General features: G+C 39.8%; 1 protein-coding gene across 2 annotated transcripts in view; it reads left to right on the forward strand.

Moving 5' to 3' along the window:
* Positions 1-17,659, forward strand: part of trim33 (tripartite motif containing 33) — a 60,758-nt gene that overhangs the window by 11,415 nt on the left and 31,684 nt on the right. For both annotated transcript variants that reach the window (XM_062999125.1, XM_062999126.1), the window contains exons 2-3: positions 13,362-13,480; positions 13,642-13,789. In XM_062999125.1, the coding sequence (XP_062855195.1) occupies positions 13,362-13,480; positions 13,642-13,789 (267 nt within the window). The remainder of the gene's footprint in view (positions 1-13,361; positions 13,481-13,641; positions 13,790-17,659) is intronic.

A 17,659-nucleotide genomic window follows, 5' to 3' on the forward strand; every position in this document is an offset into this window, starting at 1 on the left:
AGACGCTGGGATGTGCGAATGAAGAATTTTACTGTACTGTACAAGTTTTTATGTATATATGACAAATGAAGGCGTTCCATCTGCCCTAGATCAGTGGTCCCTTACCACTTGGCCACTAACCGGTACTGGTCAGTGCATCATTTATTACTGTGCCGCACAGAAAGAATGAATAATTAGAGGTCACTACAAAAGCAATGAAAACACTGCTTCCATTTCCAACACAGTTTGGGTGTTATTGTCTCCCATCACCCCTAGGTGGGAACGTCTCGTTTCAGCGAAAAAAGCTCAGGGTTCCTACTGATATTTGTGAGTAGTATCGTTATTCTACTTTAAATCCCCCCACCCCCACCGGTCCATGAAATTATATGTTATATGAAACTGGTCTGTGGTGCAAGAAAGGGTTGGGGATAGATGCCATAGAATATCCTTATTATTATAATCCTGATAAACAGGATAAAACTGTCATTGATTAAATAATGTGTTTGGGCTCAAACCTCTGTAAGAATAGTCTTTAGAAACATAAACAACAGTAATGTTCACTCTTAGTTACATATTAAATAAATTATAACTTGAATGACATGTGGTGGTCACTTGCCCAAAGCCTTGTGGCTTCTCTAGACTGTAGAACAGATGACCTCTAGTGGCAAGTTGCGAGCCAGTTGTGGCCCAGTGGTTGTAAGCATTTTGAACATTCATTTGTAGGTCCAAGTGTATGAAGTACGAAAACAAAAGAGTACGAGTAAGAGTACGGAGCCCCTAAGGTGACCTCCCCTAAAAAAAAATAATAACACGTGGCCACGCCTTATTAACGCGTTCCCACGCCTTATTAACGCTTGGGAACGGGATAATTAAGTCGTGACCACGCATTATTAACGCTTGGGAACGGGATAATTAAGTCGTGGCCACGCATTATTAACGCTTGGGAACGGGATAATTAAGTCGTGACCACGCATTATTAACGCTTGGGAACGGGATAATTAAGTCGTGGCCACGCATTATTAACGCTTGGGAACGGGATAATTAAGTCGTGACCACGCATTATTAACGCTTGGGAACGGGATAATTAAGTCGTGGCCACGCATTATTAACGCTTGGGAACGGGATAATTAAGTCGTGACCACGCATTATTAACGCTTGGGAACGGGATAATTAAGTCGTGACCACGCATTATTAACGCTTGGGAACGGGATAATTAAGTCGTGACCACGCATTATTAACGCTTGGGAACGGGATAATTAAGTCGTGGCCACGCATTATTAACGCTTGGGAACGGGATAATTAAGTCGTGACCACGCATTATTAACGCTTGGGAACGGGATAATTAAGTCGTGACCACGCATTATTAACGCTTGGGAACGGGATAATTAAGTCGTGACCACGCATTATTAACGCTTGGGAACGGGATAATTAAGTCGTGACCACGCATTATTAACGCTTGGGAACGGGATAATTAAGTCGTGGCCACGCATTATTAACGCTTGGGAACGGGATAATTAAGTCGTGGCCACGCATTATTAACGCTTGGGAACGGGATAATTAAGTCGTGACCACGCATTATTAACGCTTGGGAACGGGATAATTAAGTCGTGACCACGCATTATTAACGCTTGGGAACGGGATAATTAAGTCGTGGCCACGCATTATTAACGCTTGGGAACGGGATAATTAAGTCATGACCACGCATTATTAACGCTTGGGAACGGGATAATTAAGTCGTGACCACGCATTATTAACGCTTGGGAACGGGATAATTAAGTCGTGACCACGCATTATTAACGCTTGGGAACGGGATAATTAAGTCGTGACCACGCATTATTAACGCTTGGGAACGGGATAATTAAGTCGTGACCACGCATTATTAACGCTTGGGAACGGGATAATTAAGTCGTGACCACGCATTATTAACGCTTGGGAACGGGATAATTAAGTCGTGACCACGCATTATTAACGCTTGGGAACGGGATAATTAAGTCGTGGCCACGCATTATTAACGCTTGGGAACGGGATAATTAAGTCGTGGCCACGCATTATTAACGCTTGGGAACGGGATAATTAAGTCGTGACCACGCATTATTAACGCTTGGGAACGGGATAATTAAGTCGTGACCACGCATTATTAACTCTTGGGAACGGGATAATTAAGTCGTGACCACGCATTATTAACGCTTGGGAACGGGATAATTAAGTCGTGACCACGCATTATTAACGCTTGGGAACGGGATAATTAAGTCGTGACCACGCATTATTAACGCTTGGGAATGGGATAATTAAGTCGTGACCACGCATTATTAACTCTTGGGAACGGGATAATTAAGTCGTGACCACGCATTATTAACGCTTGGGAACGGGATAATTAAGTCGTGACCACGCATTATTAACACTTGGGAACGGGATAATTAAGTCGTGACCACGCATTATTAACGCTTGGGAACGGGATAATTAAGTCGTGGCCACGCTTTATTAACGCTTGGGAACGGGATAATTAAGTCGTGACCACGCATTATTAACGCTTGGGAACGGGATAATTAAGTCGTGACCACGCATTATTAACGCTTGGGAACGGGATAATTAAGTCGTGACCACGCATTATTAACGCTTGGGAACGGGATAATTAAGTCGTGACCACGCATTATTAACGCTTGGGAACGGGATAATTAAGTCGTGACCACGCATTATTAACGCTTGGGAATGGGATAATTAAGTCGTGACCACGCATTATTAACACTTGGGAACGGGATAATTAAGTCGTGACCACGCATTATTAACGCTTGGGAACGGGATAATTAAGTCGTGACCACGCATTATTAACGCTTGGGAATGGGATAATTAAGTCGTGACCACGCATTATTAACTCTTGGGAACGGGATAATTAAGTCGTGACCACGCATTATTAACGCTTGGGAACGGGATAATTAAGTCGTGACCACGCATTATTAACACTTGGGAACGGGATAATTAAGTCGTGACCACGCATTATTAACGCTTGGGAACGGGATAATTAAGTCGTGGCCACGCTTTATTAACGCTTGGGAACGGGATAATTAAGTCGTGACCACGCATTATTAACGCTTGGGAACGGGATAATTAAGTCGTGGCCACGCATTATTAACGCTTGGGAACGGGATAATTAAGTCGTGACCACGCATTATTAACGCTTGGGAACGGGATAATTAAGTCGTGACCACGCATTATTAACGCTTGGGAACGGGATAATTAAGTCGTGGCCACGCTTTATTAACGCTTGGGAACGGGATAATTAAGTCGTGACCACGCATTATTAACGCTTGGGAACGGGATAATTAAGTCGTGGCCACGCATTATTAACGCTTGGGAACGGGATAACTAATTCGTGGCCACGCATTATTAACGCTTGGGAACGGGATAATTAAGTCGTGACCACGCATTATTAACGCTTGGGAACGGGATAACTAAGTCGTGACCACGCATTATTAACGCTTGGGAACGGGATAATTAAGTCGTGACCACGCATTATTAACGCTTGGGAACGGGATAACTAAGTCGTGGCCACGCATTATTAACGCTTGGGAACGGGATAATTAAGTCGTGACCACGCATTATTAACGCTTGGGAACGGGATAATTAAGTCGTGACCACGCATTATTAACGCTTGGGAACGGGATAATTAAGTCGTGGCCACGCTTTATTAACGCTTGGGAACGGGATAATTAAGTCGTGACCACGCATTATTAACGCTTGGGAACGGGATAATTAAGTCGTGACCACGCATTATTAACGCTTGGGAACGGGATAATTAAGTCGTGACCACGCATTATTAACGCTTGGGAACGGGATAATTAAGTCGTGACCACGCATTATTAACGCTTGGGAACGGGATAATTAAGTCGTGACCACGCATTATTAACGCTTGGGAATGGGATAATTAAGTCGTGACCACGCATTATTAACACTTGGGAACGGGATAATTAAGTCGTGACCACGCATTATTAACGCTTGGGAACGGGATAATTAAGTCGTGACCACGCATTATTAACGCTTGGGAATGGGATAATTAAGTCGTGACCACGCATTATTAACTCTTGGGAACGGGATAATTAAGTCGTGACCACGCATTATTAACGCTTGGGAACGGGATAATTAAGTCGTGACCACGCATTATTAACACTTGGGAACGGGATAATTAAGTCGTGACCACGCATTATTAACGCTTGGGAACGGGATAATTAAGTCGTGGCCACGCTTTATTAACGCTTGGGAACGGGATAATTAAGTCGTGACCACGCATTATTAACGCTTGGGAACGGGATAATTAAGTCGTGGCCACGCATTATTAACGCTTGGGAACGGGATAATTAAGTCGTGACCACGCATTATTAACGCTTGGGAACGGGATAATTAAGTCGTGACCACGCATTATTAACGCTTGGGAACGGGATAATTAAGTCGTGGCCACGCTTTATTAACGCTTGGGAACGGGATAATTAAGTCGTGACCACGCATTATTAACGCTTGGGAACGGGATAATTAAGTCGTGGCCACGCATTATTAACGCTTGGGAACGGGATAACTAATTCGTGGCCACGCATTATTAACGCTTGGGAACGGGATAATTAAGTCGTGACCACGCATTATTAACGCTTGGGAACGGGATAACTAAGTCGTGACCACGCATTATTAACGCTTGGGAACGGGATAATTAAGTCGTGACCACGCATTATTAACGCTTGGGAACGGGATAACTAAGTCGTGGCCACGCATTATTAACGCTTGGGAACGGGATAATTAAGTCGTGACCACGCATTATTAACGCTTGGGAACGGGATAATTAAGTCGTGACCACGCATTATTAACGCTTGGGAACGGGATAACTAAGTCGTGACCACGCATTATTAACGCTTGGGAACGGGATAATTAAGTCGTGACCACGCATTATTAACGCTTGGGAACGGGATAATTAAGTCGTGACCACGCATTATTAACGCTTGGGAACGGGATAATTAAGTCGTGACCACGCATTATTAACGCTTGGGAACGGGATAATTAAGTCGTGGCCACGCATTATTAACGCTTGGGAACGGGATAATGAAGTCGTGGCCACGCATTATTAACGTTTGGAAACGGCATAATTAAGTCGTGACCACGCATTATTAACGCTTGGGAACGGGATAATGAAGTCGTGGCCACGCATTATTAACGCTTGGGAACGGGATAATGAAGTCGTGGCCACGCATTATTAACGTTTGGAAACGGCATAATTAAGTCGTGGTCACGAAATGAGATCGTGGCCACGACTTCAAAAGGTTGAATATTGTTTCACTCTGTTCCATATCTTGACTATCGTGTCAATAAACAGAATGGACGATTAAAACATTGTACTTGCTTACTATGAAAAACCCACATACATCTGTGTGTGCGTCGCTCTAACAGTTCCGTACTGAAACATAAAACCATCACACGTTACATACATCAACACATATTGTCACAAATATGGTGTGATCATCCGTACCCATTTTCTAGGGAGCCGTAGATTGTTTGTTTTGGAGCCTTGATGTAATATGCAGGCTCCCTCCTGGGTGTAACAGATGATCACACCATATTCAACTGTTTCATATGAAGCCCCTAACAATGTGTTAATGTATAGAACATGTGATGGTTTTATGTATGCGGGTTGTCATAGTAATGTTTATACACACGTTAGTTAATGTTCGCTACTGTTGTAGATTTTAATAAATATAAAGTAAGCAAGTACAATGCTTCAATCGTCCATTCTGTTTATTGACACGATAGTAGGGATGCATCGATACCATTTTTTCCCCAACCAAGTACAAGTACATGTATTTTTGTACTTGCCGATACCAATACCTATTTAGAATACCGTTTTTTTTTAAACAAAAACACACGTGAGAAGTGACGAGAAGTTTAATGATACCACGTCCAAAAATGCACGTCAACAAGTAGCGAGTGATCAAAGTGTTTGTGCGCTGACGTGATGAAATCAAGGAGGAAAAATAAATGAATCTGAGTGGATTTGGCAACACGAACAGCATGGATTGTTCTGTAGTGAGTTGGAGGTTAATAAATATTTTTGCAATGTTGGTGTTTTGTTGTTATGTTTTGTAGAGAACGATCAGGTCAGAAATACTGTAAAACGTGTGTGTGTGCCGGTGTATTCTGATATAAACTATATTATCCCCCTGTCCCACCTGTTTACACTCCTCTTCTGCGTTTCCCTGCACACCGTATCCTGCATTCTCATTGGCTGTTCGACATGTCACTCATTCCCAGTCGCACATCTGAGATCAGATATCTGACGTGCTAGAAAACTCGAGCGCTCGGCGAGCCGGTCGGATCGAGTTGTTGGATAGTTCACACTTAGCGATCGAGAGCCGAGTTTTGATCGCCGAGCGAACGCCGAGTTGCTCCCGAGCCGGCAAATCTAGCGCCGACCAGTCGCCGAGCGAAAATCAGGGCAAAAGACTTTTTAAGTCGTGGCCACGATCTCATTCCCCTTATTAATGCATGGCCACGACTTAATAATGCGTGGGAACGCGTTAATAAGGCGTGGCCACGCATTGTTTTTTTTTTTTTAGGGGATGTCACCTTAGGGGCTCCGTATGAGAGTATATTTTGAGGTTGTGTTTTTACAGAATACATAGTATTACGACTTCTGTTTTCATGTATTTTATTACTACGTGGGTGTATGAACGCAGGCTTTTGTGTACAGCAAATATGTTTATGTAGATGACGAGCATGCACAAGTTTTCAACAGCATCTTACTTCTTATTGATGTAAGCCTGCTTAAACCAGCTCAAACTAGTTCTGGCTGCTGTTGGTTAGATAAGGGAATTGACTTGATTTGCACATGGAGAGATTATCAAAAAGAGGGACTGATAAATGGGAATAAGGGGAAAGAAAAGACCTTTTCTTATTATATCATATATCATCTGATTTAAAATCTTAATTAAAACAAAAAACAATTATTTATGGAGTGATTAATGTGAATGATTTGATCTACTTTAGAGCACACTAACAGAAAACATTGTCAAACATTTGGAAATGCACCTCAGGACTCTCAAACAATAGTTTTAATCAGAATGTATTTTAGAAATAGAAAACACAACTGCAAAGCTTAGTTCGTTTGAACATATAAACTAGATATGTTTACTTGGTTGTTTATTATGCTCTTGTTTTACTCCATGTATTTTGAATAGGTGCGATTGTGCAGTTTTGATTGTACAGTTTTGATGACTTTTTTTAAATCCTGTCAAAGATTTACTATGGGATTTAAATCTGGAGAATGAAAAGGCCACTCCAGGATATTCCAGGACTGATTCCATAACCAAGCTTTGGCTGACTTAAATGTAAAGTCAGATTATCACTAAGGTTAAATTTGACCACAGAGGGCATAATATACTTCCTTAGAATGCCTTGGTATTTTTGTGAATCCATTACGGTCAAGATTGTCAGTCCCTGCAGCAGAAAAACGTTCCCGTATTAGTGACCAACCTCCATACTTTACCGTGATAATGGCGTTCTGGTCATAAGCCTTGTTTTTCTCGCATTGGACAACTGCTTTGGGCTTTTCACCACAGCCAGGCAGGTTTGCTGCTGCACCAGAAGTTTGGGCTGATCACAAATAAAGGGTCATTATTTAGTTTCCCATGGTTTATTCACGTTGTAACTCAACTTTAGGTCATACAGACTAGCAGTGCCTTTTAAGATATCCTGATGCTCTAAATATTACATTATATATTTTCTTTGTTTATTTGCTGTATCATTCAACTGAATATTTTAAGCAAAATCCAGCACTGCAGTGAAGTTGATTTTCTTTTATAGTTGAATAATTCTGATTGCAACTATATGTCATTGATAAAGGTGTACAGATTCTAGGGTTGTTTTTTCAGATTTGAGGCTACTTTATTAAAATACTGTATATTGTGTGTGATAATATTGTGCTAGTATTAACAGCATATATTCATAGCTATTATGCTATATTCAGACATGTCAGAATAGCACCACTGGCAGTTTACTAATTTATCAGTGTTCTTAAAGCTTTTTACGACTAACTGTTTAGTAGTAAATAACAGGGCAGTTATTTACTACTATTTCTGTGTAGCTTTGCAAGAAGATATCCAACTTGTTGTATTTATTTTCCAAGTTCGGACACTAGATCTATTTTACAAACAGTAGGGTAAAACTTTATCACAAATTTATTTATTTATTTTAAATAAAAAGCTACTTAATATAGAAAAAAACATAGTATGGAAATTATTTGTTTGGTGCTAACACTTTTTTTTTTGTTGGTAAAATTAAAAAGTATATTCACTTAATGTCTGTTATTCTGTAATGTATAATGTGAAATGGGATTACAAGTCTGGGGACCACTGGAGGGTACTTTGTAGACCACTTGTGGTCAGTATGAAATCACTTATTCACCAGACCTTTCCCCATGCGGCATGTTAGGAATATGAAAACTATATAGCAAGAACATATTCCTAACTTTGAATACAGATTTGTAGATTTTAGGACCTGAATTTTAATTTTACAGTCTCATATTAGTTGGGCTTTTCTGGAACAGGACTTACTTGGTCCAGTTTAGCCTTAATCTCTAATAGGATTTCTGTATGTGATTGTTATTCATTAAGGTTAAGATGTTGTATAGGTTAGATATGAGTAACGTTATTTAAGGAGTTGTATAAATCCTCTCCAGTAAATACAATCACTCCTACACATTAGCTGTGTTCAATTCAGCTGCACTCAGCAGTCAATTGGAGCTGGAGCTTAGAGGGAACTGGCTGAATGCAGTATGTGCCGGTGCAAGCAGGCTCAAACCAGCTCAAACCGGTTCTGGTTGCAGCTGGCTAGTTGGGGGAAGTGAATTGATGGCATGTCAAGAGATTATTAAGGGGGGTGGGTGATGAATAGGAATGAGGGTTCTCATCACATTCATCTCCTGATTTAAAACCTAGATTAAAATAATAGCCAATTTCTTTTATGGAGTGTTTAATGAAAAATTTATTTTAGTGTAGAGCAGACTCAAACTGAAAACACATTTTTAAACATTTGGATGGGCACCTGTGTAAATTTCCTGTGTAATTTATATTTTATATAAAATATATCCATAAATTGTTAACTTGGTGTTTTTATTTTTTTTATTGGCACTTTTTTAAATCCCTGTGTTTTAAATATGTTGGCATGCAGAGTGATATTTAGTTTTTGCTCAAAATATCAGTATTTTTCCCCATCTGGGCTTCTCCCATATGTAGGGGCTTCCATGTCGGATTATCCTGTTCCGAATACCTGAATTGGCAGTGTTTATGCCGGGTGCCCTTTTTGATGCAACCCTATTACCTTTATCCTGGTTTGGGACTGGCACCTAGAGGTCACACTAACAAATCAGAATCAGAATTATTTTATTTCGCCAGGTATGTTACACATGCGAGGAATTTGCTTTGGTGATACACACAATAGTACACATAATCGTACACACAATACACAAAATAGTACAGATAATTACACATGTAACATATTCAACAGACCCAACAGCACACGGACTGTTAACCACAGTTGTTCTCTAGGGCAAATGTTGGTTAAATACTGGTTAAGAAGTGATACAGCTCTGGGGGAAAAAGCTGTTAGCATGTCTGGATGTGTTTGTTTTTATTGTCCTGAGTCTTCTGCCAGATGGAAGAGTTTGAAAAAGGTGATGTCAGGATGAGAGGGGTCTGCTGTAATTTTGCCGGCTCGCTTCAGCACTCTGCTGTTGTAGATGTCCTGAAGCGTTGGCAGACTACATCCAATGATCCTCTCCGCTGTCCTGATTATACGCTGGAGTTTGGCTCGTTCATGTGATGTTGAGGAACCAAACCAAATGGTGATAGATGATGTAAGGATGGACTCTATTATTGCTGTGTAGAACTGGATCAGCAGGTTGAATTGCTTCAGCTGTCTCAGGAAAAACATTCTCTGCTGACCCCTCTTGGTGATGGAGAGTGTGCTCTTTTCCCACTTTAGGTCCCTGGATAAGGTGGTGCCCAACTCCACCACTAAAACCATAGAGCCATTGATTGTGAGGGGGGGTTGCGCCTGAAATCCACCACCATCTCTACTGTCTTTTGCGTGTTGATCAGCAGGTGGTTGTCGCTGCACCAGGAGACCAACTGCTCGACTTCCTTTCTGTAGGCAGACTCCTCACCGTTGGCTATGAGGCCCACCACAGTGGTGCACCTCCCAATGGCTAGGCACCTCGCAATGGCTAGGCTAGGGCCAAATTCCCCCTTTAGACATAGCTGATTATGTCTGTATGTAGGTGCCATACTTGCTGATAGCACATACGAGATTTGAATGCCAGATCTCTGTGATAGTGAGGTAGTGTATTTTACTTCTGCACCACCTGAGCATCTAGTAAAGACTTGTTTAATGTTAGAAAATTTATTAGTGTACGCTTATTTGCCATAATCAATGTCATCCCTTTAGACAGGTTTTAACATGTAATTTATTTAAAAAAGTATAATCTTGGCTTTGTGATATATATTTTTTTGGTTGTTGTTGTGTGAAACTGTATATGGGTAGAAGTATAAACCTGATGTTGGTTCAGTATGTAATGCAAATAAAAACAGAAACCTGTGATTTGTAAACCAGTATAAAAAAAACAAAAAAACAACGCAAAGTCAAATTTTACCTTATTACCGAATAATTTGACATCGTTGTCTATTAACATAATCTTTTGCTGTACCTATGTTTGAGTTGACAAACGCCACTGACTTCTCTAGACTTAATCTCACATGAAATGGACTGATAACAGTGGAACATCTAAATAATACCTGCTCTGTGGTGGTCCTGTGGGGGTCCTGACCATTGAAGAACAGGGTGAAAGCAGGCTAAAATGCATAGTGTTCTGTTCATGGAAACATCACATGAAGCAGTAGTTCCAAAAGTTAGGTGGGCAGGGAGTTTGGGGTATTTCAGCAACACAGATGAATGAGGAATGTTTGAGCACTGCTAGCAATAACTGCTGTTACTAGGGTTGTAATGATTCACCACAATACAGTTATTAATATCAACGATTTGACATGTAAAATGAATTGATATTCACTTTAAACAGCAGAGGGTACTAGCGCTATACACCTTGCCTTGTTGATGTCACTGGTGCTATACGCCTGGTTGCCAGATTCGGGGGTTTTCAGCCAAATTGGGCTTAATTCAAAATTGTTTTGCATAGTTTGTACCTACCTCAGAAATAAAAGGGCATTCATTATTAAGATAAATAAAAGGTAATCACAAATACAGTATTTTCTTTTCTTTTTAAAGTGAAATAATAAAAGGAAACTTTGTCATCATTTGTCTTCAATTTAAGTTTAAAAAAATTGGGAACAAATTGGGAACAAATCGTATCGTGAACCCAGTATCGTGAATCGCATCGCATTGTGTGTCTATCGTTACATTTCTAGCTGTTACAGTAAAAAAAAAAACAGAATGCATATCACTTTTAATAATTCCACTGTAAAAGTGATTTGTCACCTTTTGAAATTGTTCAATAAGACGTTGCACGTTCTTATCTACAAAAGGGGGGAACGGCAGAAAAAGCTTAGGAACCACTGAGGTACAGGACCTATTTTAAAAGACTCAACCCAGAAACATTCTGGATGTTCTAAGCCATGATATATCTATTGTAAGTAGAGATGCATGAGTACCGATACTGGTATCGGGTATTTGCCCGATACCGCGCTCATTAACTCGTACTCGTACTCGCAAACAAGGCTCTGATACTAAACATCTGATACCGGCTCGGGAGCAACTCGGCGTTTGCTCGGCGATCAAAACCTCCCCTTCGTCAACCACCGCACAGAAATCATTGAGAAAGCTTCTGACAAGCTAAAATAACGTTGTGCACATCATACATACGATGCAATTTTGCTGATTGAAAATATTACTTTAAAAAAATAATACAGTCCGACCTCATCTGAGCCGATTCTATCAGCACATTAAATAAGTTCGTGGTTCACTTTGGTAAATCATAAGCGGTTCTTGCTTTTTGATGTAGATGAGAGCAGAAAACATTACTTCACAGAGTCAAGCATAGACAAAAGTTCATCAATTACTAAGTTAGTTAGTTCAGGATAATCTGCTCTGACATTGAGAAAACGTTTAGCTTCACAGACAGAACGACTCTGAGTCGGCTCCAGCTCTGTGGTAATAAGCAGTATAATTAAGCCTGAGCTTTTTAAAATAAGCGAGTCACACAGAATGTTCTGTAGTAGTTGGTGTTTATTTACAACCGCAACATTCATTATAACAGTAAACACGGAGAGATGACTGAGAAAAGAAACTTACGCTGTGCTTAAAATGAATTGACTCCTGAATCACTTATATCGATACTGTGAACAGAGCGTCTCCTCTTTTAAAGACACACAAACGTCCTATAACAGCTGTCATCGCTTTTGTCACCGGTTTATCTTCACTGATAGCTCTATTTTGAAGGTTTTTTGAGACGGAACTGAATAACATTAAACGTGCTTGAGTGTGTCGTCTGTTAGAGTAATGAAATATGTCCCCCGTGGGTGAAAATGAATTGCTTTAGTTTTAGAAGTACAGGCAAGTACTCCCCCAGGTTGAAAACCCCTGTTCTAACATGTCAGATATCTGATCCAATAGGTATTGGTATCGGTATCGGTATCGGAAAGTACAAAAATACATGTACCTGTACTCGTACTCGGTCGGGAAAAAATGGTATTGATGCATCCCTAATTGTAAGATAAGATAACACTTTATTGATCCCGAAGGAAATACACAGTACTTTACAAATTACACAAGGGAAGACGGACATTATTCAACACAATTAGACATAACAGGGCATAGGCAAAAGACAAGACATGGGCAAAAACAGCAGCATATGTAATTATTTCACTAAAGAGAAATATATATATATATATATATATATATCTTATATATAAAATCTTATTATTTTACAAAATATATTGCACTAAAAAGAGATATTGCACAGAAAAAAAAGAAATTCTGTAACCTTTGTATTAAATAATTAATGCTAACAAGTATAAAGGAAATAAGAAAGAAATAAAGAATGGTTGCAAGTTTAAGGTTAAAAAGCCTGTGTCAGTCAGGGTATCAGGGTTTCCACAGCATAGGTAGATTTTACATCTTTCTAGACGTCTTTTTCAGGATGCCCATGCCTATCAGCATAAAAGATACTGCACTGCATTCTGCATGCAACGCTTTATTCAAAATGACGTACAAATATCACCAAATACAATCCAAACAATCAAGGGTTTAGTGCCAGCTTGATCATGATTATAACAACCCCATGTAACAATTTCCACTGTCTCACAGTTTTTTTTTATCTTTTGTTTTGTTCTGTTCTCTAGTGAACGTCATGCGGTGTACGGTGTGCTTCCAGGACTACAAACAGATCGATATGGTGGATAATTACTTTGTAAAGGACTCGTCAGAAGTCTCTAGCACTTCAACAGAAAAATCAACCCAGGTACGGAAAAGTCGCTGGATAGACTTCATCTAGAGTTCATCTCGTTCATGCATTCATCATTAAATATTTCCTAGAAACATGCAGCCACGGTCTTACTCTTGAGTATGTTATTCAAATGCTGCATTAATCACAAGTGTGTGTATTTGCCTGGCATACTGCAGGTATGCACCAGCTGTGAAGACAACGCCAGTGCCATTGGTTTCTGTGTGGAGTGTGGTGAATGGCTGTGCAAGACGTGCATCGAGGCACACCAGCGGGTAAAGTTCACTAAGGACCATACGATACGGAAAAAAGAAGAGCTCTCGGAAGGTATGTTAATGTTTTGAAGCCCATGTTTTGTTTTGAACCCCAAAAATCCAAAATTGCTGTACAGTGGACCCTTGACTTACAAATTTAATTGGTTCCAAAGGGCTGTTCTTAAGTCAAAGTTCGTTAGTTATTTTTCCCATAAGAAATAATGTAAATACAATTAATCCGTGCCTTAAATTGTCTTAAATTGTCTTTTTTTTGTTATAAATACAAGTAAATTTTCCATTAAATCTTAAATTATAGAATAGACATTCCTGTAATAAACAATAATAAACAACAATACACAGTAGTACTGTACTGTACATAACACACATCACATTTCAGTACAGTACGTGTGCTGTACCATACACCATAATACATTTCCTTCTTTTTTTTATGAAATGTATCTACCAGAAACAACAATAACTCTCATATTTCTCTATTATTTCCTTCTTTATTTCAATAGTGTTGTGTTTTGTAGGTGTAACTGCACGAAAGAAAGAATACTTTACTGAGCCGAATTCCTTCTTTTCTCTCACTCACTGTCCCCTCTGTCTGATACACAGTGACAGCTACTGGCAGGAGTAATTATACAACAACAAACAGTAATAGATTCGTTCATTTTGTCAACACTGCGCTCTCTCTGCACATTCTTTGGGGACATTTTCATATTGAATTTGACAAAATATAAAGAAAACACAGAAAAAACACCGTCCGCTGTCCGAATGTTTGCTCACAGTTGAAACAGATAGTTCGTAACCCAAAAAGTTTGTATGGTAAACCGTTAGTAACTCAAGGGTCTACTGTACTTCTTTTGCTGTTTAATGCTATTGCATACAGCTAGTTTGACTGTCACTATAGATGAGGGTAAACTAATCAGTCGATTAACTGAATTATTATTGACCGAATGGTTCAATACAAAAACCAGCTCGCTCACAACTACAACATGACCAAATATTGTGCCATAAAAGATTACTTGCTCATCTCTTGATTTATTTTTGCATCTTGTGTCTATTGATTGGTATTCCTGGCTTGTGCTCAGTGTTTTCTGATAAAATCGGCCCCACTTCAACCCTGACCAAGATGAAGCAGTTGATGAAAATTAAATGAGAAAACGAAAAGAAACAGTTTTAAGCAATACAGTTTTTAAAATGATCTTGTACTTATTAATGGAAACATGTTGTCCAACACCTGCTGAACCTGTGTGGAAATACGATTGGCAACTTTTTTAGTAACACCTGCAACCATACGCTTTAGATAACTGAGGATGAGTCATTCACAACACTGTGGAGGGATTTTAGACCTTTTTTTTTTTTTTTTTTTTTTTTTTTTTTTTTTTTTTTCCAGAATTGCTCAAATTCAGCCTCGTAGGAGGATTATTAAAACTGAACTGACCATGAAAGGTCTTGACACAGCATCTTAATGCTACGCTCTTCCACATTTCCACAACCTTCATGAATAAATACATCGATCAGGCATACTATTATGACCAACTTTTTGTTTCTACGCTCACTGTCCATTTTATCAGCTCCACTGGCCATATAGAAGCACTTCGTAGTTCTATAATTACTGACTGTAGTCCATCTGTTTCTCTACATACTTTTTAGCCTGCTTTCACCCTGCTCTTCAATGGTTAGGACCCCCACAGGACCACTACAGAGCAGGTATTATTTAGGTGGTGGATCATTCTCAGCACTGCAGTGACACTGACATGGTGGTGGTGTGTTAGTGTGTGTTGTGCTGGTATGAGTGGATCAGACACAGCAGCGCTGATGGAGTTTTTAAACACCTCAGTGTCACTGCTGGACTGAGAATAGTCCACCATCGAAAAATATCCAGCCAACAGCACCCCATGGGCAGCGTCCTGTGATCACTGATGAAGGTCTAGAAGATGACCAACTCAAACAGCAGCAATAGATGAGCCATCGTCTCTGACTTTACATCTACAAGGTGGATCAACTAGGTAGGAGTGTCTAATAGAGTGGACAGTAAGTGGACACGGTATTTAAAAACTCCAGCAGCACTGCTGTGTCTGATCCACTTATACCAGCACAACACACACTAACACACCACCACCATGTCAGTGTCACTGCAGTGCCTAATACCTACTCTGTAGTGGTCCTGGGAGAGTCCTGACCATTGAAGCTCAGCATGAAAGGGGGCTAACAGAGCATGCAGATAAACCAATGGACTACAGTCAGTAATTGTAGAACTACAAAGTGCTTCTATATGGTAAGTGAAGCTGATAAAATGGACCGTGTGTGTAGAAACCAGGAGGTGGTTTTAATGTTATGTCTGATAACATACATACATACACACACATCCACATGCATTTACACTTTTCTGGGAAGGCAAGTGCTTCAAGTGTGTGTGTTGGAGTGTGTCTGTGGAAACTTTTACCAATTCATCCAGAAGAGGTCAGACGGTGATTTTTGATAAGATCTGTGCAGGCCAGTCAGGTTCTTCCACAACAACTTCACAAAAAGCATTGTGCACTGGGGCACAGTCATGCTGTAACAGAAAAGGGCCTTCCTCAAACTGTTTTCACAAAGTTAGAAGCATACAGTTGTCCAAAATGTCTTGGTATGCTGGAGCCTCAGTTTCTCTTAGAGGCCTAGTCCAACCTCTGAAAAACAACCCCATTGCGTTATTCCTCTTTTTTAAATTTCTCTTCAGTGAGCAGCTATAAAAAGGGATTTTTAATTTAGTCCATGTCACCAGCAGGGTTAAATGCTTTTTGTTCAAATGCACACTGCAGTTATAACAACCTCTTAGACTCGTAAATGATTTGCATAATGGATTCATAGATAAATTGTTGAGGATCTTTTTGTTCTTGGTCAGAGCAAAAAATAAGCCTGCCTTGGTATGTTTACTGTTATCCTGTGCACACATTTTGCATATAGAGATGTCAGCATTATAAAATCTGAGCCATGAAAAGCTTTATTTTTTTATTATAACATATATGTGAACTAATAAATTGCTGTGTTGCTTGGACCCTGATCATTTGATAGACCTCATATGAACAAGCGTGTGATCGAAACGTAGTTGCTATGGCGACAACAGAATTGTTGAGCGAGTCTTTTGGCTAGTAATGTTTTATTACAAACTTGACTTAACCAGTAACCGCAAAGAGCGGTTAAACCAGGGGTGTCAAACTCACGGCCTGCGGGCCAGATCCGGCTCGCCACGTCATTTAATGTGGCCCGCGAGAGCTTAAACGACTGTACGATTGTTGTGATGGTTCGAGTCGTCACAGAGATGTACTTTATAATTTAATAGGACACCTGCGCCTTTAAGCCTTTAACTGTTGACATCGTAGTCATGGCAACTAACTTTAATCTTCGCTGAGAAGCCATGTGACTTTTACGGCAAAAGAACGCGGGTAGTAATGTAAACAATAATAATAAATATAAATAATTATCTTGTAATATATTACCAAAGCATCGTCTGTAAGTAGTGGCGTTTATATTCTCAGTTGTTTGTAAATGTTTAGTGAGTATATCACAGCGTTTTAGTTACAAATTTACCATAATTAAATACAATTGTTACCGTTACTATAGCAATTAGTATCTTTACACAAAATGCTAACTCCTTACCTCTATTTTACGTTTGGTTAAATCTCATATTGTACCAGATGTAACACTTGACTACAGCTGTGTGCTTTTACTGTATTAAGTCTTTATTGTTTTTATAGTTTGTATTTTTACTTCATTCTGGTGCACACAGTGTATCACACAGCTGGGAAGCAAATAAACCGACTGTATTCTGAAGAGAGCTGTCTGTCTGTCTGTCTGTTTAGCTGAGCAAGGGGGATAAACTATTAGTGAGGGCAGAACAATTGTCTTAAAATACACTGTAAAATCCTACATTAACTGCATCTCTCAAAATGCA

The sequence above is a fragment of the Trichomycterus rosablanca genome, chromosome 7 (genome assembly GCF_030014385.1).
Source record: "Trichomycterus rosablanca isolate fTriRos1 chromosome 7, fTriRos1.hap1, whole genome shotgun sequence".
NCBI classification, from domain to species: domain Eukaryota; kingdom Metazoa; phylum Chordata; class Actinopteri; order Siluriformes; family Trichomycteridae; genus Trichomycterus; species Trichomycterus rosablanca.